The 17,873-nt window shown below is 47.2% G+C and overlaps 1 protein-coding gene across 1 annotated transcript; it reads left to right on the top strand.

Annotated features, from left to right (window-relative positions):
- The first annotated feature begins 3,397 nt into the window (after positions 1-3,397).
- Positions 3,398-17,692, top strand: LOC135517192 (thyroid hormone receptor-associated protein 3-like). Its single transcript, XM_064941273.1, has 11 exons — positions 3,398-3,583; positions 4,476-4,524; positions 4,669-5,307; positions 5,838-7,469; positions 11,531-11,700; positions 11,875-11,986; positions 12,093-12,159; positions 12,265-12,398; positions 12,591-12,693; positions 12,829-12,952; positions 13,617-17,692. The coding sequence occupies exons 2-11, from the start codon at positions 4,484-4,486 to the stop codon at positions 13,628-13,630; spliced, it is 3,036 nt and encodes a 1,011-aa protein (XP_064797345.1). The 5' UTR covers positions 3,398-3,583; positions 4,476-4,483; the 3' UTR covers positions 13,631-17,692.
- Positions 17,693-17,873: the final 181 nt, after the last annotated feature.

Raw genomic sequence — 17,873 nt, 5'->3', positions numbered from 1 at the left:
TGGCCGCGGCCACCCTAATCTGGTGGTCCCAGCGCGCACGACCCACGTGGAGTTCCTGGTCTCCGGTAGCCTCTGGAACTGCCGATCTGCGGCCAACAAGGCAGAGTTCATCTCAGCCTATGCCTCCCTCCAGTCCCTCGACTTCCTGGCACTGACGGAAACATGGATCACCACAGATAACACTGCTACTCCTACTGCTCTCTCTTCGTCCGCCCACGTGTTCTCGCACACCCCGAGAGCTTCTGGTCAGCGGGGTGGTGGCACCGGGATCCTCATCTCTCCCAAGTGGTCATTCTCTCTCTCTCCCCTTACCCATCTATCTATCGCCTCCTTTGAATTCCATGCTGTCACAGTTACCAGCCCTTTCAAGCTTAACATTCTTATCATTTATCGCCCTCCAGGTTCCCTCGGAGAGTTCATCAATGAGCTTGATGCCTTGATAAGCTCCTTTCCTGAGGACGGCTCACCTCTCACAGTCCTGGGCGACTTTAACCTCCCCACGTCTACCTTTGACTCATTCCTCTCTGCCTCCTTCTTTCCACTCCTCTCCTCTTTTGACCTCACCCTCTCACCTTCCCCCTACTCACAAGGCAGGCAATACGCTCGACCTCATCTTTACTAGATGCTGTTCTTCCACTAACCTCACTGCAACTCCCCTCCAAGTCTCCGACCACTACCTTGTATCCTTTTCCCTCTCGCTCTCATCCAACACTTCCCACACTGCCCCTACTCGGATGGTATCGCGCCGTCCCAACCTTCGCTCTCTCTCCCCCGCTACTCTTTCCTCTTCCATCCTTTCATCTCTTCCCTCTGCTCATACCTTCTCCAACCTTTCTCCTGACTCTGCCTCCTCAACCCTCCTCTCTTCCCTTTCTGCATCCTTTGACTCTCTATGTCCCCTATCCTCCAGGCCGGCTCGGTCCTCCCCTCCCGCTCCGTGGCTCGATGACTCATTGCGAGCTCACAGAACAGAGCTCCGGGCAGCCGAGCGGAAATGGAGGAAAACTCGCCTCCCTGCGGACCTGGCATCCTTTCACTCCCTCCTCTCTACATTTTCCTCCTCTGTCTCTGCTGCTAAAGCCACTTTCTACCACTCTAAATTCCAAGCATCTGCCTCTAACCCTAGGAAGCTCTTTGCCACCTTCTCCTCCCTTCTGAATCCTCCTCCCCCTCCCCCCTCCTCCCTCTCTGCAGATGACTTCGTCAACCATTTTGAAAAGAAGGTCGACGACATCCGATCCTCGTTTGCTAAGTCAAACGACACCGCTGGTTCTGCTCACACTGCCCTACCCTGTGCTCTGACCTCTTTCTCCCTCTCTCTCCAGATGAAATCTCGCTTCTTGTGACGGCCGGCCGCCCAACAACCTGCCCGCTCGACCCTATCCCCTCCTCTCTCCTCCAGACCATTTCCGGGGACCTTCTCCCTTACCTCACCTCGCTCATCAACTCATCCCTGACCGCCGGCTACGTCCCTTCCGTCTTCAAGAGAGCGAGAGTTGCACCCCTTCTGAAGAAACCTACACTCGATCCCTCCGATGTCAACAACTACAGACCAGTATCCCTTCTTTCTTTTCTCTCCAAAACTCTTGAACGTGCCGTCCTTGGCCAGCTCTCCCTCTATCTCTCTCAGAATGACCTTCTTGATCCAAATCAGTCAGGTTTCAAGACTAGTCATTCAACTGAGACTGCTCTTCTCTGCATCACGGAGGCGCTCCGCACTGCTAAAGCTAACTCTCTCTCCTCTGCTCTCATCCTTCTAGACCTATCGGCTGCCTTCGATACTGTGAACCATCAGATCCTCCTCTCCACCCTCTCCGAGTTGGGCATCTCCGGCGCGGCCCACGCTTGGATTGCGTCCTACCTGACAGGTCGCTCCTACCAGGTGGCGTGGCGAGAATCTGTCTCCTCGCCACGCGCTCTCACCACTGGTGTCCCCCAGGGCTCTGTTCTAGGCCCTCTCCTATTCTCGCTATACACCAAGTCACTTGGCTCTGTCATAACCTCACATGGTCTCTCCTATCATTGCTATGCAGACGACACACAATTAATCTTCTCCTTTCCCCCTTCTGATGACCAGGTGGCGAATCGCATCTCTGCATGTCTGGCAGACATATCAGTGTGGATGACGGATCACCACCTCAAGCTGAACCTCGGCAAGACGGAGCTGCTCTTCCTCCCGGGGAAGGACTGCCCGTTCCATGACCTCGCCATCACGGTTGACAACTCCATTGTGTCCTCCTCCCAGAGCGCTAAGAACCTTGGCGTGATCCTGGACAACACCCTGTCGTTCTCAACCAACATCATGGCGGTGGCCCGTTCCTGTAGGTTCATGCTCTACAACATCCGCAGAGTACGACCCTGCCTCACACAGGAAGCGGCGCAGGTCCTAATCCAGGCACTTGTCATCTCCCGTCTGGATTACTGCAACTCGCTGTTGGCTGGGCTCCCTGCCTGTGCCATTAAACCCCTACAACTCATCCAGAACGCCGCAGCCCGTCTGGTGTTCAACCTTCCCAAGTTCTCTCACGTCACCCCGCTCCTCCGCTCTCTCCACTGGCTTCCAGTTGAAGCTCGCATCCGCTACAAGACCATGGTGCTTGCCTACGGAGCTGTGAGGGGAACGGCACCGCAGTACCTCCAGGCTCTGATCAGGCCCTACACCCAAGCAAGGGCACTGCGTTCATCCACCTCTGGCCTGCTCGCCTCCCTACCATTGAGGAAGTACAGTTCCCGCTCAGCCCAGTCAAAACTGTTCGCTGCTCTGGCCCCCAATGGTGGAACAAACTCCCTCACGACGCCAGGACAGCGGAGTCAATCACCACCTTCCGGAGACACCTGAAACCCCACCTCTTCAAGGAATACCTAGGATAGGATAAGTAATCCTTCTCACCCCCCCCCCCCCCTTAATGACTTAGATGCACTATTGTAAAGTGGCTGTTCCACTGGATGTCAGAAGGTGAATTCACCAATTTGTAAGTCGCTCTGGATAAGAGCGTCTGCTAAATGACTTAAATGTAAATGTAATACACAATCCATGTCTCAATTGTCTCAAGGCTTATACATTTTCTTTGACCTGTTTTCCCTTATCTACACTGAATGAAGTGGATTTAATAAATTACATCAATAAGCTATGGATAATAGCTTTCATCTGGATTCACCTGGTCATGGAAAGAGCAGCTGTCCTTAATGTTTTATACCCTCAGTCTTGTGAAAAAATACTTTTGTATTCTACAATGAGTTTTGATTAAAAAATGAATTGTATTGGACACATCTAGTTCAGAGGAAACAACTCAAGCAAAGATGATATAACTACCCCCTTCGTCTGTGACTCAAACGTCCTAACAGTGGCGCTATCCTTATTGTGTGTGTTTCCGGGTCAAAGGCAGTTTATCCTGTTTTGAAGTCGCGAGGCAAAGACGGTCAACTGTACAACTTCCTGAATGCTGACAATACGAACGTCCTTCATATGAGATATATTTGATCGTCATTACTTACTAGCTAGTAGTTGTGTAATAAAATCGTGTGTGCGAGACTGGTGTTTTGGTTTACGTATCCTCTAGTTTTGGTAGGAACGTGCGCTGGGGTAAGTGCCATGCAGCGAGATAGCTGGCTACGACATAGGCGATTAAACTCTCCGATACACGATGTGGTGCAGCAGCGACTATTGTGGGCGGACTGGAGCTCCGACGTCACATAAAATGAAGTTTTTATTAAAAACGACTGATTCCCACACCCAAATAATACCACGCGACAGTGTTAATGTTATGTGACATGTGAGCTCCAGTTAGGCGACAATAAAACGAGTCAAAATTCACCCAACGCTGATAAACGGCCAGTCGCCCAAACAAGTCGCCGCTCAATTCACATCGTAAATCGTGGAGTTGAGGTGTCGGCTAAAAACGACAATTAAACACACACATGTTAAGATATGTCGGTTAATATGGTGTAAATCACTGCTATTTATTAGACTTAGTTACGTTAGCTGGTATTGTTTGGTAGTAACTAGTTAAATATTTCGTCGTTTGAGCTGATCATAGTCCCAAGTCTGGTTTTCTTCCTGACTAGTGGTTTTAGCATGGCCTAGCTAGCATACACAACGTTTAGTTCTCAATGTTTTTCTACTACTGTACATTTCAATCCCTTTAGTTTCCAAGTTAAACGACATAGTAAAGCTGGTTACAGTCCTAGCATTTTGCTGAATAATCTGAAATGTATATTGTTATATATTCAGGACGGACATTGCTTGTTCTGATATTTCTTTACGTTTTGGGGATTTGTGTGTATTGTTTTGCATTGTTAGGTATACTGCGCTGCTGGAGCTCGAAACAAACATTTGGCTGCACCTGTGAAAATGTGTAGACGATATAAAAATAAATCTTATTGATGCTGGATGTATGGCATCACAGCAAGGGAACTGTGTATTGTGGTATTTTACTCATGCATACTCTTTCTCTCTGTCCACTGATCTCTCAAAGTAAAGAGAATGTTGAGGCCACGGTCACGATCGCCCCACTATTCTCACAGGTAAATATCTTCCACACTTCATTTGACATGCTAGTCCAGTGTGTGGGTCAGTAAGATTACTTTAGAATGTTGTCTCATCTCAGCACGCTGTATGAAAGGTGTTTTACAATTAAAATGTTTTATATTTTTTGTGTGTTATTGCAGAGTTAGTCCGCGCAGGCAGGATGGTCGGCGGTTCCCCTGGGACGACCCAGACTTCAACCCCCAGCAGGTGCTGGCTGACCTGGGCAGGCTGCCTGGGGAGGATCAGTGGGTTCGCTTCATGGACGAGATCCACCCAGATGGCCCAGAGGGCCACAGAAGACCTGTTTCCCCAGGCCTCCACAGGCTTGACCACCACCTCCCCCCAGAGGAATTCCACCATCGCAGAATCCCATCGGCACCTCACGAGCTGGGCTACACCGAGCGCAGAAGGCTCTCCCCCCATGATGGCAGAGGGGGTGGCAGGGGAAAAGGAAGCGGGAGCGAAGGGCTGCCCCACTCCCCTCAGAGGCTACCCAGAGAGAAGCTGCCATCACTGGCCCCGCAGCACCCTCACTACAGTCCTGACCACCACCAGATAGTGTCCTCTACAGGCTGGAGAAGAGAAGAGCAGGACCAGAGCCAGGGAAGGTCCAGGGACCGCAGCCCCAGGGAGAGGGTTCAGGGTGGGGGGAAGGGGGAGAGGAGGGGTGGAGATTTTCCAGGTCCCTATGGAGACCGAAGCAGAGATGACATGCATAGAGAGAAGAGCACCATCTCTGACCGGAACCGGAGGGAAGCTGATGAAGCGGTGCATCCTGGGTAAATTTGAGCAGTGTTCCGTTGGAATTTTATGGCCAAAAGCGAGAGAAGAAGATTGAAGAGGAGAACCCAGCTTCCTGTTTTTTCTAAGTGCAAACTCCACCCTGCTACTGTGTCCCCTGTGTAATCATGTAACCTTAGAGTAGTAGTAGTAGATTGAATTGCATGGCTTAACATGGATGACATGCTCTTGTCTCTGTGATCCTTGGAACCAGGTGCTTGCCATGACGTACACTGTGATATAGTTGAATACTTTATTATTGTTACCTGCTGTAATCTAGAGGCTTTGTGCGCCTGTGATGTCATATGGATTTGTTTATTGCTAATCAGCTTGCATGAATGACTGTTGTCATTAACCAATATAAGGTACTATCTATTAGCCCATAAATTCTATTCATATACTACGTGTTTTCCTAAATAAATTGAAAGCTAGCTATTACAAAATCTGTATATTTGTTACGTATAGTCAGCGTGATCGTATGTCCTCGGTCAGTGCTGAACCATGTCACCTGCTCTTTATGTCGACACAGGTACGGGAAGGAGACAGAGTTTAGGGTGCGCCGCCCCTCGTTGGAGAGGCCCCGGGAAGGGTACGGAGGAGGAGGGCCACGGGGGCGCAGGGGCCCCTCAGGGAGCCACGATGGCCGGGGGCCTGGAACCCTCATCGTGGAGCATGACCATGGTATTATAAACAGCAGAGGGCCGGAACTCTACGACAACCAGAGGGGCCGTGGCCCCGACCAGAGCCCAAGCCACGACCGATTCAGTCACCGTCACCACCGGGCCAGAGCCACTGAGGAGCGGTTCAGGAAGTCGGGTAGCAGGTCCAATACCAGAGAAGAGGCCAGGGGTCGGCTTGACCATGAGGAGAGGAGAGGGCCTGTCCATGAGGAGAGGAGAGGGCCTGTCCATGAGGAGAGGAGAGGGCCTGTCCATGAGGAGAGGAGAGGCCCTGTCCATGAGGAGAGGAGAGGCCCTGTCCATGAGGAGAGGAGAGGCCTTGTCCATGAGGAGAGGAGAGGGCCTGTCCATGAGGAGAGGAGAGGCCCTGTCCATGAGGAGAGGAGAGGCCCTATCCATGAGGAGAGGAGAGGGCCTGTCCATGAGGAGAGGAGAGGCCCTGTCCATGAGGAGAGGAGAGGGCCTGTCCATGAGGAGAAGAGAGGCCCTGTCCATGAGGAGAAGAGAGGCCCTGTCCATGAGGAGAGGAGAGGCCCTGTCCATGAGGAGAGGAGAGGCCCTGTCCATGAGGAGAGGAGAGGCCCTGTCCATGAGGAGAGGAGAGGCCCTGTCCATGAGGAGAGGAGAGGCCCTGTCCATGAGGAGAAGAGAGGGCCTGTCCACGAGGAGAGGAGAGGCCCTGTCCACGAGGAGAGGAGAGGCCCTGTCCACGAGGAGAGGAGAGGCCCTGTCCACGAGGAGAGGAGAGGCCCTGTCCACGAGGAGAGGAGGGGCCCTGTCCACGAGGCGAGGAGAGGGCCTGTCCACGAGGAGAGGAGGGGCCCTGTCCACGAGGCGAGGAGAGGGCCTGTCCACGAGGAGAGGAGAGGGCCTGTCCACGAGGAGAGGAGAAGCCCTGTCCACGAGGAGAGGAGAGGGCCTATACATGAGGCGAGGAGAGGGCCTATACATGAGTCCAGAAGAAGCACTGATCGTCATGGGAGAGCCAGCCCCATGGGCTTCCAAGATAGAGGTAGTCCCACAGAGCCCAGGGCCAGAAACAGTGCATTCCGAGGGGAGAGGGGGGCCCCAGCCCAGGGTGGCAAGAGACAGATGGGGCCCTCCATGAACCAGCCCCGGCCTCTAATTCAGGGAATGCAGGGGTACCGACCCCGGGATGCCATCCCCCAGCACTCCCCTCCGGAGCACCAGGTGTACCAACCCAGGGGAGGCGTCTGGGTCATGGAGCCCAGAGAGGAGGTGCCCGGTTGGGCAGAGGTGAGCAACAAGGAGCCCCGCTGCGAGAAGGACCGGGGACCAGGGCCGCGAGGAGGCCGTCCGCCAGCACAGGGCAGGATGGATCCTAGGAAACCTCAGCATAGTGATCTCAACCCCAACTGGAACCAACAGCAGAACGATATGGGAATGCCTCGCATGGGCGCCGGCGAGAAGGAGACGCTCACCATAAAGGTGGACATGAACCGGCCTGTGGGCCAGAACAGGTAAGGTGTTTCCGACAGCAACGTTTAGGGGTCAAGGGTGAAAGTTCATGCTTCTTTTCAACTCTCACTGTCAACTGCAGGAAGACAAAGTCAGAAGCCCTGAGATCATTGACAGCCAGAGAAGGAAGTTTTCTTCTAACCAATTTTTTTTATTCTATAAGCTGAGAATTTGTGATGGAACGCAATTTATATACATCAAACTAATCCTTCCTGATGTGGGGCATTGCAGTGATGAACATGGCGAATCGCCAAATGCCTCCTTTTAGTAGTGGCCATTTTACAGCATTGTCCTTCACACTCTCATGATTAGAAAGGTGGAATCAATTCATAGAGGAGGCAAGTCGGGATCTCCCAAATAACTTTTATTGTTCATCAAGAGGTGCAGAACATCTCAGACCAGCTTTGCAACATTCTAGAGAACAGAGATGCCACAGTAGAAGACTATCAACCATATGAATAACCTAATGGCTCACGGCAGAGGTTTGGCTCATCAGTTCTTCAGAAATCTCTCATCCAATGAACAACCCAACAGAATGTGGCAACTCACAAAAGGAGTGGTTGCAGCTTCCCACAGCGAAAGCATCCCTGACAACCAAGAGACCAACCAGCCAAGAGACCCACCAGATGCCAGCAGTGTGTTTGCAGCTCATCCTTCATAGCTGAAATGAATAAAGAGCAAGCAGCCTGCATGGTGGAACGTGCTGAAGGAGCTGTAGAAAGTAAAGAGTGTATAGAGAGGAGTAGAGGAGGCACCGTTCTGCCACTCACTACAGCTGATAGACCTGAGTCTTGGAGGAAAATGCAGAACCCATGAAGACAAGGGGAAAAGTCTTGGTACTAACCAAACTGAGCACCAAACAACTGCAGAAGAGTCTTGTTGGTATATAGGAGGATTTCCTGTATACATGATACCCAATACATTCTAATATGGAGTTGATGAGCCTGATAAATGTCAGTCACTGAGCCACTGCATGGTGCCTTGGTCTTCGGCTGACCGAAGACGCTTTGGGCTGGAATATGTCCTGAACTGAACTTCAGGAACATCCGTTTGATGCCACCATGTTTTTTTTTTGAATGTCTTGAGAAACACCTGGAATTATCAGCTCTTGATCAGCTAATCAGAGAAAGACTATCGTGAAAGGATTTATTTCAGAAGCAGAGCCAGGCAATGACCCTTCACCCCACTCAGCCTGAGAGGATACATATGCCAAAACACCAGCTCTAGTCACAAGACTTTCAAATAGCTTAAACTAGCTCAAATGTTTGTATTTTATTCAGACCAATGTCCAAAGGTAAGTCAACATGTTCTTTCCATCATTGCCTATATTATTCTGCAGACTTCTAGAGGATTTTCATACTTATCTGTCAAGCAAGCAGAAGAACTTTAAGTCTTCATCCAATGTGTTTAATCTGAGGTGGACTCATTCCCACTGAAACTTGCCAAAGACTTTAACGACTTCATTCGCCGTCTTGACCGCCCTCAAGGCCACACATCATCATGTTCCTGGTTGTTCTTCATGTCTAAACCCATGATGCTCAAGAGTCTCAAGGCCTAAAGGAGATTCTGCCACGGTCTCACAATACCTACGCTTCTGAGGCAAACTTGGATCCAAATTCTCTCAACACTCACCACATATTTTCAGAAACCTGGGATCTGTTCTGCATGGGTCTTACGACCAAACTGGGTTTGGAGTGGCCCTGCATACCTTTCTACAAACAGGTTCACTCAAAGAAATGGACTATAAAGCGCAGCACTGAGCAGACCTGACTGTCTGAACAACAACTCAAGGCAATGATGTTGTCCTTAAAGCAACCAAAGGCTACAGGTTCTTAGTATAACTCACTTCGAGCTGTACCAGAACAAAGGACAACACTGGATGACTACAAGTAAAGACCGGATGCTATGGCCTAAGTCAGAGGGATGTGAACAGACCAGGGAGAATCCAATCATTGGATGGAGGAGCACAGTCATTAAACACACTGAGAGATCCACCTTCTGGATGAACTGAAGAAGGCCTGAGTGACCAGCTAGTAGACACAAGCAAGAGTAGAGAAGAGCAGAAGGCAATGTGAAGGTCTGGAGATGACCAGGATGATGTCCAGTCAGAAAAGCAGTGGATGATGAATATCTGGAGATGACCAGGATGATGTCCAGTCAGAAAAGCAGTGGATGATGAATATCTGGAGATGACCAGGATGATGTCCAGTCAGAAAAGCAGTGGATGATGAATATGTGGAGATGACCAGGATGATGTCCAGTCAGAAAAGCAGTGGATGATGAATATCTGGAGATGACCAGGATGATGTCCAGTCAGAAAAGCAGTGGATGATGAATATCTGGAGATGACCAGGATGATGTCCAGTCAGAAAAGCAGTGGATGATGAATATCTGGAGATGACCAGGATGATGTCCAGTCAGAAAAGCAGTGGATGATGAATATGTGGAGATGAACTTCCACATTGGAAAGAGTGAAAAATACTTTTAGACTCAACACATGAAAATAAAGCTTTCGGTTTGACTTCTTCAAGCTAACGTTCAGCTGTCTTTTCCACCCGTATTGACCCTGATACTCATGGACCAATCAGGGAGTAATAATGCTCAAACTCAATCCCACTAATGGTGTCTGTTCTCCAGGAGGCTCTCAGAACCATATGACTATTGATGAACTCCATTTTGCACCAGGAAAACAGCTCTGTCAAAGCATTACAACAGCAAGGGGAAACCCAACTCGGTGAGGACTAAGGTATTCCTGACAGTGAATCTGGACTCGGCCTAGTTAAAAGGCCCCAGAATGAACACTTTGGGAAGAAGAGGAATTGAAACCGCAAACACAGCCGATGTATCAGCCAATAGTTCAGCATGGATTAATCCTCATGAAAACACTTGAGTATTGCTCTGAAAAAGGACATCTCAGAAACATTCCTGTACAGATGGGTACTGTCAGTCTACACTTCATCTAGGCACAACTTGCTCTCGAAAACCACACCTGCAAGAGAACATACTGTGTACCTTGGGCCAATCAAGGACAAGAACTATGCTGTCCACTCTGGACCGTTCAAGGACAAGCAACTACACTGTCAACATTTCACCAACCAAGGACAAGAACTACACTGTTGATTGACAAATGCAGACAGCGAAGCATTTAAAGAAGCATGTATTTTCACCTTTGACCCATGCCAGTGATACACTGGCACAGGAAGTGGGCAGGGATGTAGTGGAGGATAATCACTGTTCACACACCTTTTTTATTTTATTTCATCAAGAGCGTTGATGCACCTTTTACACCACATACACATTGTTAGCATTAGCGTTACCCCCCCCCCACCCGTTATTTCGACTGGCGTTCAGCGTTTCACAACTACATCCCTGGAGACGAGTAATGTCTCACTCTCTTCCTGGAGACGAGTAATGTCTCACTCTCTTCCTGTTGCGTTTCAAACTCATTTTAAACAATTTGACCTTATTTGGACTAAGTGCATTTTTGCAAATATGTCCAAACCAACAGCTCTTGATGACGTACTTAATCAGTCATTTTTCCTAAAGCTTTAAAATGTGAAGGTAAGTGTAGTGTGTTAACAGATGCCTCGGTCAAGGTAAGGTTGTTCAGTACACAATGTTATAGTTATATTTGATTTACATAAGAGATCCACTAGAGAATCACTTAACTCCCCTCAACAGTATTATTGAATTCAGAATATATATATACCATTTATCAAATGCTTTTATGCAAAATGACTTATTCATGCATGCATGCATACATTTTGTTGTTCAGAACAAATGACTTAGTTCCACCCCCAAACTACAGTCTTTACTTAAATCAAACCCTTTCCACAAATTTCCCATCAGCTAGCTACGACAGTAAACTATGTTAGAAGCTACTAGTACTATAATTTCATAGTTAAACCCTTGTATTCAGGCCTGATCTCAGATTGTAATGCCTCCACCGCTTCCTTCCTCTCCTCCATTGCTCATCCCTCCTCTGTTTCTCATCCCTCCTCTGTTTCTCATCCCTCTGTTTCTCATCCCTCCTCCATTTCTCATCCCTCCTCCGTTCCTCCAGCCAGCTGTGCTACTCCTCAGACCGCCAGTTGTCGCTGGATCTGGTCAACGTGGGCCGCCAGCGCCTAGACTTCCTGCCCATGCTAGAGCATTCTGGGACGTACCAGGAGTCTGCAATGCACTCTGGGACTTTTGCCCAGGAGATCATCACCCTGGTGCACCAAGTCAAAGGTTAGGAAACGAAGCAAATACAACCTGAATATGCGCACGCACAGCCACTTGTGTACACACTCACAGCACACACCGCTCATTGACACTAATGTGCCCACCTCAGACAGAACCTATAGATACTTATCACAGCCTTCAAGGCAATCAATCTCTCTCTCTTTCTCTGATTTTCTCCAGAGCATTACTTTAGGGGTGATGGTGTGACACTGAACGAGCGTTTCTCTGGCCCCCAAGATGGAGGTCTGCCTGAGGAGGAGGAGCAGGAGGAAGAAGGACCAACTCTGAACAGGTACATGAACACCTGGTTACAATGGTAATTTGAATATCTTTAGAGCTTTTGTTTAAGCCTTTAATGTGCTGTTTACAAACAATATATTTGTATTCCTCTCGTCCAGGCTGTTCAACATGAGTATGTCAGAACCTGATATGGAACCTGTCTTCTCTAAAGTTGGCCGCATGCAGGTACAATAATGTGTAGAGGTTTATGATTGATATGTCAATGGACTGATTGGTTCCTGGATGTATTGGTTGATTGAGTGATGTATTATTGATGTGTTGTGTGATCAGAGGCAGCAGCAGGCAGTGAGAGATCCCAGAGACCTGAGACATGACCTGGAGAGGAGGAGACAGGAGAGGCTGGAGGGAGTGAAGGTCACCATACCTGGAGGCAGGCTCTCACAGCACCCCCTGGCTGCCGGGAGGTACTACAACACAGTGAAGACATGTTGTGGCTTCTTTTGAATATAACAATGATTCCTTCCTCCCTTTCTTGGAGTCATCACTGATCTACGGATCCCTGTGTTCACCTAATCTGTCAGATCAGTGGTTACCTTAAGAAGTGGAGGAAGGGTGCATTTTAACACCATCTCTCCCTCTCACACACTCTGTCTCAGTGACCATCAGGGCGGGTATGGTAGAGAGGAAGACGAGGAACAGGAGGGCTTTTCAGGTTGGTCAGGCCCACCACAGAGAGGGAGGAGGTGGCCTGGAGACATGGTGAGAACTGTGTGAGGGTGTGCGTGTGTCTGTTTACATTTGGTAGGGAAGTGAATAAAATGGATATTATCTGTATCTTTCTTTAAATATATCTTGGATCTTTTTCTCTTGCTCTCTCGCTTTCTCTCTCTCTAGGGGGGTCAGAGGAGAGGTGGCATGATTAGACAAGACATGGGAGACCAGCAAAGGAACAACTGGCCTCCGAATAGCCCTTGCAACCTGCCTGGATCAACGAGACAACAGAACCACAATATTAACGGTCAGTTAGTACGCCAAAACATAAGTATGTACAGTCAATGTAAACCAGGAAACAGAAGTTAAAAAGTACCGTGTGTTGTCATTCACAGACCTGTTCAGAGAACCACAACTTCCCAGCCATGTTCAGTGACCTCAGTCATTCACTGATTGGTTGGTTGGTTGATTGACAGTGTAATTCTTATGACTGGCCTCTGTTTACCTTCCTGTCTGGTTACGCACATTAGTCAGTCAGTCTGTCCATCTGTTCCCTAGATCTCATTTATGTCTGACCCTGAGCCAATCAAGTCCTCTCCTTTCCTCTAGACAATCGGCAGGGTAGCCTAGTGGTTAGAGCGTTGGACTAGTAACCGGAAGGTTGCAAGTTCAAATCCCCAAGCTGACAAGGTACAAATCTGTCGTTCTGCCCTTGAACAGGCAGTTAACCCACTGTTCCTAGGCCGTCATTGAAAATAAGAATTTGTTCTTAACTGACTTGCCTAGTTAAATAAAGGTAAAATAAAATCACCTTGCCCACTAATAGGACCATTACAACCCTAGCTGCCCTACTTCTTAACCTAACACCTATATTCACAAGACCTCTCTCGCACTCTCTGTCTCGCACTCTCTCTCTCTCTCTCGCACTCTCTCTCTCTCTCGCACTCACTCTCGCTCTCTCTCTCTCACAGGTGCCAACTGGTGAATGGAAGCTTGGAGCAATCCAAATGGAGTCAGTGGTTAACTGTTGATAGGCTGTATATATTATAGATCACACTGCTGCAGACTGACCACAGCCTGAATCACGACCACCCGACATTCTGTACCACGCTGTCAACGCTGCCCATGCAATATAGCTGCTCTCCTGACAGAGAGAGTAATGTGGTGGGGAAGTAAGATGGCCAACTGATATTTAAAGATGCACTATGCATAAATCGTTCCACCATTTCCTGGTTGCAAAATGTTTGCCTAATTTCAGTTTGTTACAAAACGAGCAAGTATAGTGTAGAGCAGGGGTAGGTAACCGTGCTCCTGGAGTCCCGCTGGGACTGCAGGGTTTTGTTCTGTCTAGGCACCACACCTGACCAACTGACAGGGCCGGCGGCAGAACTTTGATATCCATAGGCGGGGCATGTTTTTTCCCGGGACCACCTTATGTGTGCATCCTCTTGCATGTTCAAATTGTAATAGTAAAGACCATAGGCAGCTGGTGAGTTTCAAGTTTGTGGATGTTTCCAATTTACCCTAGCATTTCTACCGTTCTTAGTGCCAGTTATGATAATTGTTTTATATGCACATTTTTGTGCAACAGTTTAATTTCAATATTTTATTTTCTCAATCATTGTCACGTGGTTAATCATAAAAATCTGAAATAAAATGATAAAAATGTCAAAGTTCAAATTGAACTGAGGTGAGACCAGCAGCCTCTGCCATATGAACACATTGATACACTGTGATCCATTGGCGGCTAAAGAAATGAGCTCATAGAACTCCGAGCCTATAGGCCAATGCAGCAGTAGGCCTGTAACTTCCATCTCAACTAAGTAAAGCTGACAAATAAAAACAGTAGAAAATAACCTGATAAATTCTGCTTCTTTCAATCTCAATCATCTCTCTTCTCCACCTGTCTGCCTCCCTTTCTATCTGTCTTGACTTGAGCTATTGTTAGTGAACTGCAACATTGTATCAACTAGCCTATTCTGGGCCCTCAGAGTTTCCCACCCAGTGAGCTCTAGACAGACCGCTGTTTTTTAAAATAACATTTCCACTGGCTATATGGGGTCATCAGATCATGATATTTTGCTCTTTCACACCGAGGCTTGGTGATTATTGAGGCGGGGAGTGTTGGAAAGATAGTTCCTCCTAAGTATTAGAACAATCATTCGCAATGGATGTTAAAAAACAGACTTTGTTGGCTTGTGCAGAGGCAAAGAAAAAAATGAGTGAGAAACTCTGTTTATTGGTGGTGGGCGTGGTGAGTTAAGACAATCGGTAATCCAACATTGCCAAATGAGCACGTTCCTACATATGCATGTATTCTGGAGAGATCCATATCTTCACCACACAACCCCCCCCCCATAGGCCCACACACTTGTGATTTGAAAACATCCACAGCTATTCAAAAGAAAAAACAATAAGCTAATGATCGTCTGTGGATAAGTCATGTCCCTGGTGAAGTATTTTTAATGTTTTTATTCTGACAGGAATAATTTTTTAATTATTTTTAGGATGCAGTCTAGCATCCTAGCTGTGTGATGTGCACTCCCCTACTTTATTTTCCAATTCGCAAGAAGCTGAAACCAGAGTATGTAATGACGAGATGCTAATTTCTCTGCCCTAACAATGGGAGTTTTTGTCCCAAAGGCGTGAAGGCAGGCGATAAGCTTAGGTCTGCATATTATTCCCATAGAAACGCGTTGGTCTTGTACTGGACATATTCTGGCAAGAGTGAGCCCTCTTGCTTTGCCTCGCCTTTTCCTCTACTGAAACTATATCACCGGAGAAAGCATCTGATCGATGAGTCGGTCAAATATTCAATATTTCATTTGGACGCCGGCCCTGCCAACTGAGCTAATTGATCAGTTCAAAAATTGCCTAAATTCAATACACCAGATGTTCTAGTTTGGTTAAATCAAAACATGAAGAGCATGCAGTGAAATAACTTTTACATTACCAAAAATATTGTATTTTCAGTAGTTTGAAGCGTGTGTTTAAAGCCGAAAGTAAAAGACGCAAAAATGAAACGTAAGAACGGGGAGCATAGAAATAGTGCACATAGAACATACAGTTTAAGTCGGAAGTTTGCATACACCTTAGACAAATACATTTAATATCAGTTTTTCACAATTCCTGACATTTAATCCGAATAAAAATTACCTGTCTTAGGTCAGTTAGATCACCACTTTATTTTAAGAATGTGAAGTCAGAATAATAGTAGAGTGATTTATTTCAGCTTTTATTTCTTTCATCACATTCCCAGTGGGTCAGAAGTTTACATACACTCAATTAGTATTTGGTAGCATTGCCTTTAAGTTGTTTAACTTGGGTCAAACGTTTTGGGAAGCCTTCCACAAGCTTCCCACAATAAGTTGGGTGAATTTTGTCCCATTCCTCCTGACAGAGCTGGTGTAACTGAGTCAAGTTTCTAGGCCTCCTTGCCCGCACACGATTTTTTAGTTCTGCCCACAAATCTTCTATAGGATTGAGGTCAGGGCGTTGTGATGGCCACTCCAATACCTTGACTTTGTTGTCCATAAGCCATTTTGCCACAACTTTGGAAGTATGCTTTGGGTCATTGTCCATTTGGAAGACCCATTTGCGACCAAGCTTCAACTTCCTAACTGATGTCTTGAGATGTTGCTTCATTATATCCACATAATTCTCCTTTCTCATGATGCCATCCATCTATTTTATGAAGTGCACCAGTCCCTCCTGCAGCAAAGCACCCCCACAACATGATGCTGCCACCCCTGTACTTCACATTTGGGATGGTTTTCTTTGACTCGCAAGCCTCCCCCTTTTTCCTCCAAACATAACAAACATAATGATGGTCATTATGGCCAAACAGTTCTGTTTTTGTTTCACCAGAGGACATTTTCTCCCAAAAGTACGATCTTTCTCCCCCATGTGCAGTTGCGAACCGTAGTCTGGCTTTTTTATGTCGGTTTTGGAGCAGTGGCTTCTTCCTTGCTGAGCGGCCGATATAGGACTCGTTTCACTGTGGATATAGATACTTTTGTACCTGTTTCCTCCAGCATCTTCACAAGGTCCTTTCCTGTTGTTCTGGGATTGATTTGCACTTTAAGCACAAAAGTACGTTCATCTCTAGGACACAGAACGCGTCTCCTTCCTGAGCGGTATGGCGGCTGCGTGGTCCCATGGTGTTTATACTTACGTACTATTGTTTGTACAGATGAACATGGTACCTTCAGGCGTTTGGAAATTCTTCCAAGGATGAATCAGACTTGTGGAGATCTACAATTTTTTCCTGAGGTCTTGGCTGATTTCTTTTGTTTTCCCATGATGTCAAGCAAAGAGGCATTGACTTTGATGGTAGGCCTTGAAATACAGGTACACCTCCAATTGACTCAAATGATGTCAATTAGCCGATCAGAAGCTTCTAAAGCCAAGACATAATTTTCAGGAATATTCCAAGCTGTTTAAAGGCACAGTCAACTTAGTGTATGTAAACTTCTGACCCACTGGAATTGTGAAACAGTGAATTATAAGTGAAATAATCTGTAAACAATTGTTGGAAAAATGACTTGTGTCATGCACAAAGTAGATGTCCTAACCGACTTGCCAAAACTATAGTTTATTAACAAGAAATTTGTGGAGTGGTTGAAAAACGAGTTTTAATGTTTCCAACCTAAGTGTATGTTAACTTCTTACTTCAACTGTATATATCGCTTCTTAGACTTGCTTTCAATGAGAATGACAGATCTATTAACACATTTCTATGTGAATTTGGTCCGTTGCTCAAAACGTTACATATTGCAGCTTTAATTTAGGGGAAGTGACTTCATAATGCGAGCGTCCTGTTCGTGAGGAGCCACCTAATTCCTTTATCTGCGATCGTATTTGTTTATGTTGATGGTTTGTTTGACCAGTGTACCATAGTTGATGTTGTTGACCTGTCTCTACTGTACCCTGTGTTGCCAGACCATGTTATTCTTTCTGATCTGTCTCGGTTTGATACGAGGAAAGGCCCTACTAATCTATTGATGTCATTACTGTAAATATCAAATAAAAGAGATTACTTCTCATACCAAGTTGGCAAGCGTGTTGATGTGAGGTAGTGTTAGTAGCTCTTTAGCTTGGTAGTAATGCATGTTACATGAGTGGAGCCTGACTAGAGCGGAGCCTGTTTAGTCTACCTGAGTATTAATAGGCAGGATTGTCCACATCTCTCACCTGTATACACCTGTCAGGTACAGAAGTGATCCTTG

This window comes from Oncorhynchus masou, chromosome 28 (genome assembly GCF_036934945.1).
Source record: "Oncorhynchus masou masou isolate Uvic2021 chromosome 28, UVic_Omas_1.1, whole genome shotgun sequence".
NCBI lineage: Eukaryota > Metazoa > Chordata > Actinopteri > Salmoniformes > Salmonidae > Oncorhynchus > Oncorhynchus masou.
Note: the sequence above shows the minus strand (reverse complement) of the source record. Positions and strands in the feature narration are given on the sequence as shown.

Coding starts and splice junctions, on each gene's coding strand:
- LOC135517192 (XM_064941273.1), top strand. CDS start 4,484: ATGTTGAGGCCACGGTCACGATCGCCCCACTATTCTCACAG. Junction 12,399..12,590: donor CACCCCCTGGCTGCCGGGAG/GTACTACAACAC, acceptor ACTCTGTCTCAG/TGACCATCAGGGCGGGTATG. Junction 12,694..12,828: donor GGAGGTGGCCTGGAGACATG/GTGAGAACTGTG, acceptor CTCTCTCTCTAG/GGGGGTCAGAGGAGAGGTGG.